Source organism: Amborella trichopoda, chromosome 2 (assembly GCF_054954075.1).
Source record: "Amborella trichopoda isolate Santa Cruz 75 chromosome 2, AtrichopodaSantaCruz75HAP2 v2.0, whole genome shotgun sequence".
NCBI lineage: Eukaryota > Viridiplantae > Streptophyta > Magnoliopsida > Amborellales > Amborellaceae > Amborella > Amborella trichopoda.
In genome coordinates, this window is record NC_142337.1 from 49,185,089 (window position 1) to 49,188,143 (window position 3,055).

Consider the following 3,055-nt stretch of genomic DNA (forward strand, 5'->3'; position numbering starts at 1 on the left):
GGGACAATGTAAAAATAACTATTCAGGCGAAATCAACATCTAATCTTTTCTGGAAAAAATATATTATATATAAATTTCTTATTATTTAGATTTTTTATAAATTTTTTATTTTTTTTGGATCTCGAGTTGACTTTCCCCTGAGGATATTCGGACTTGCTAGGGTGGCGCGTCGGACGTGGCGGGTTCGAGTTCGTTCGCACCTGAGTAATCAAAGACTGGAATAAAGTAATTGTTATTCTCACCCATCAACTTTATTTTGTCGCCCATGTTGCAAATGAGCATAGTATGGTTTAACACAGATTTTCGGCAAAAACCTAGCAATATACAATATTAGAGTCGTTCTAATATTATTGTTAAGCTACTTTAGATGAGTTATTACACTAATGTTACTGTCTAGTATGCACAAGAGTAAATCTCTCTCCAATAAGCAGAACAACTCTGCAACTTTCAGAGACTCGGGGACTCAAAACGAAGTACAAATCTAAAGAATGTTCAGCAATTACAGAGGAAAAGAATAGAGAATAATGTATTTTGTTGCATTTATGGAGACATTAAAAAATACCATATACACTGCTCAGATCTCAGCAATCCTAAAAAAAGGAAAAAAGAATTAAAGTGAAATTCAAATGCAGAATTAGGTATTTAGCTACACTACACTGATTCTCTGAATATCTCGAACTAGTTACCTCAGAAAGGCAGAGATTTAATGGACAATGAGTTCCTTTTTGAGTCCGTTGTTCTAATAAGAGAGGAGTTAAACAGCACAATTGTACAAGAAAAGTAGAGGGAATCCATTGATTCAAGCTCTCCATTTTCCACTCAAGATACTCATCAATTTGTTTCCGGAGAGCTTTCGGATGACCCTCTTTGCTTCTATAACTTCAGTTTCTGCAAGTTTTTGTAGGTATTGCAGAGATTCAGAGGATGCAATCTTCTTTCGTCCGCTGTTACTCCTGGTTATGGAGACAAGAGCAGAGAGAAGAAACTTTTTGAACATGAGCTTTTCATCCTCTGGATCAAGAAGTTGCAGAAGCTTAGACACATTGTAATCCTCCATTAGAAATTTCTTCCTGTTCTTTGAAAGCATCAAAAGAGAAGAAAGGGTTTCAGCCGCTGTTTCTTTGACAACAGGGCTCTTTGCATCGAGTAGTTTCACGAGCTCGGCCATCAATCCGGCATCTCCAATGGCTTTCTTTGTTTCATCAGAAATCATAGAGATCTTAAGCAGGGCTTTGAGTGCTGGTTCTTGGCCTGAAAACTCACCTGATTTCAAGAACACAAGGACCTGATGAAGGAAACCAGATCCGATTAAAGGACACGCATATTTCGGAGAAGAACAAAAGGTTTGGATGGCTCGAAACCCTGAATCTCGAGCTTTCAATGAAGAACTCGTTTCCAAAAGGGAAACCAGAGCTTGGATCCCTCCTCCTCTGACGATTTCCTCTCTGTTATTCTCATCCGTTCCCGCCATAAGTTGCAGAAACTCTGATGCATATATCTTCGCAGCTTCGTGTCCAGATCTCAAGAGATTCACCATTACAGGGATGACACCTTCCTCCGCCATGAATCGACGGATTTCGTCAACTGATGCAAGGTTCCTCAGAACCGCAGCTGACGGAGCCGTAACGGCGCCATTACTTTGTCGACACGCTTTTAAAAGAGCGGTCACACCTCCATGAGCCGTCAAAGACCATACGTTTTCAGAGTTCAGTGTCAGTTTGTACAGAGAAGTTGCAGAGCTTTCTTTTGCCAAAGCACCACCGGTTTCCAAAACCCTAATCAACGGAGGTATCGCCATCGCCTCTATTAACTGGCTTTTGCAGGCCTCGAAACCTGCGATTGAAGAGACGACAATGGTGGTTTTCTCTTTGACTGAGGGGTCCTCTGAGTCCAAGAGCCTAACCAGGTAATCCATATCCCCTGTTTCTGATATCACCCTAGCGTATTTCTCATCTTCTTCAAGGATTTCGCTCAGGGCCAGAAGAGCCTGGTTCTTGATTTCTTGATTACCAATCTGTAACCTTGTGAAGAGATCTCTCACGAAGAAGTTCATGTCTTGGCGTGAAGAACCAGGAGGAGGTCGAGAAACAATAATGGCGTAATTGTGTGGTAAAATCCCTGCCTTGTAGACCTCATCAAGATGTCTGCGATGGAGGTCGAGCTTGCCTGAAAGCACGTCTAGGTCACTCTGCATCAGAAGCTTCCCACTATAGGAGAGCTCTGTACAACTTCGAGCTAGGTCTTCGCAGTAATGGAGGGTCGATGTTACGGCCGGAATTAGGTCGGAAAACCTGGGATTCTCACTGGAATTGTTGAAGCCCGAAGCAGTTGCGAGGCCTGAGCTCAGGTGGTCGAGCTTGTTTCGAATGGCCTGCCATTTGATGGAAAATACCTTTGTGCTGTAAGTTCGGGCGATTACACTGGAGATTAGGACGACCAGTTGCCGGATTCCGGCCAACGGATCCCTGGAATTTGGGTTTTCTGGCGGTCCCCGGCTTTCCTCATCCTTTTCTCCCTCTTCATCGCGTTGTTCTTGGCCTTCCTCTCCTTTCATCCCTCAGGTTAAAAATCCGCCTGAAATTTCTTCTCACACTGCATTTTTTTGGTTAATCCGTGATCAAAACCTCCAATTTGGGGTGAAATTAGCCTGAACTTTGGTCGGAATTTATTGAAGAACAGCCCGAAAATCAAGAATAGGGATTTCAGGTTCTGTATTTCCTTGTTCTTAAGAAGACATTAAGGATAGAGAATCAAAGATGCAAAAAGTTCAGAACGAAAGATGATTGATTGAAAATTCAAAGCAGAGGGAGAAGAAGGTGAGGTGATATCGATCGCTTACTATTTGATCACGAGGCTCATATATGTCTTCCATGCCCATTTATTTACTGCTTTGCTATGTTTTGGCACACGTATGATTGTCTTTGACTCGTGCGAGTATGGAATTGTGAGTGAGTGGTGAATTTGAAAGTCGTAAGCACCGTTAAAAGAAACAGATGCTCAATCAAACAGTGGTTGTGGATATGCTCATACTTCTGACAAGTTCGTTACACTGTTG

The 3,055-nt window shown here is 42.2% G+C and overlaps 1 protein-coding gene across 1 annotated transcript; it reads right to left on the bottom strand.

Moving 5' to 3' along the window:
* Window positions 1-515: 515 nt before the first annotated feature.
* On the bottom strand, window positions 516-2,840 carry LOC18431653 (ARM repeat superfamily protein). The gene has a single exon (XM_006841769.4). The coding sequence runs from the start codon at window positions 2,552-2,554 to the stop codon at window positions 800-802; it is 1,755 nt and encodes a 584-aa protein (XP_006841832.1). The 5' UTR covers window positions 2,555-2,840; the 3' UTR covers window positions 516-799.
* Window positions 2,841-3,055: the final 215 nt, after the last annotated feature.

What these genes read in the sequence shown, in the direction of transcription:
- LOC18431653 (XM_006841769.4), bottom strand. Translation starts at nt 2,554, where the DNA reads ATGAAAGGAGAGGAAGGCCAAGAACAACGCGATGAAGAGGGAGAAAAG.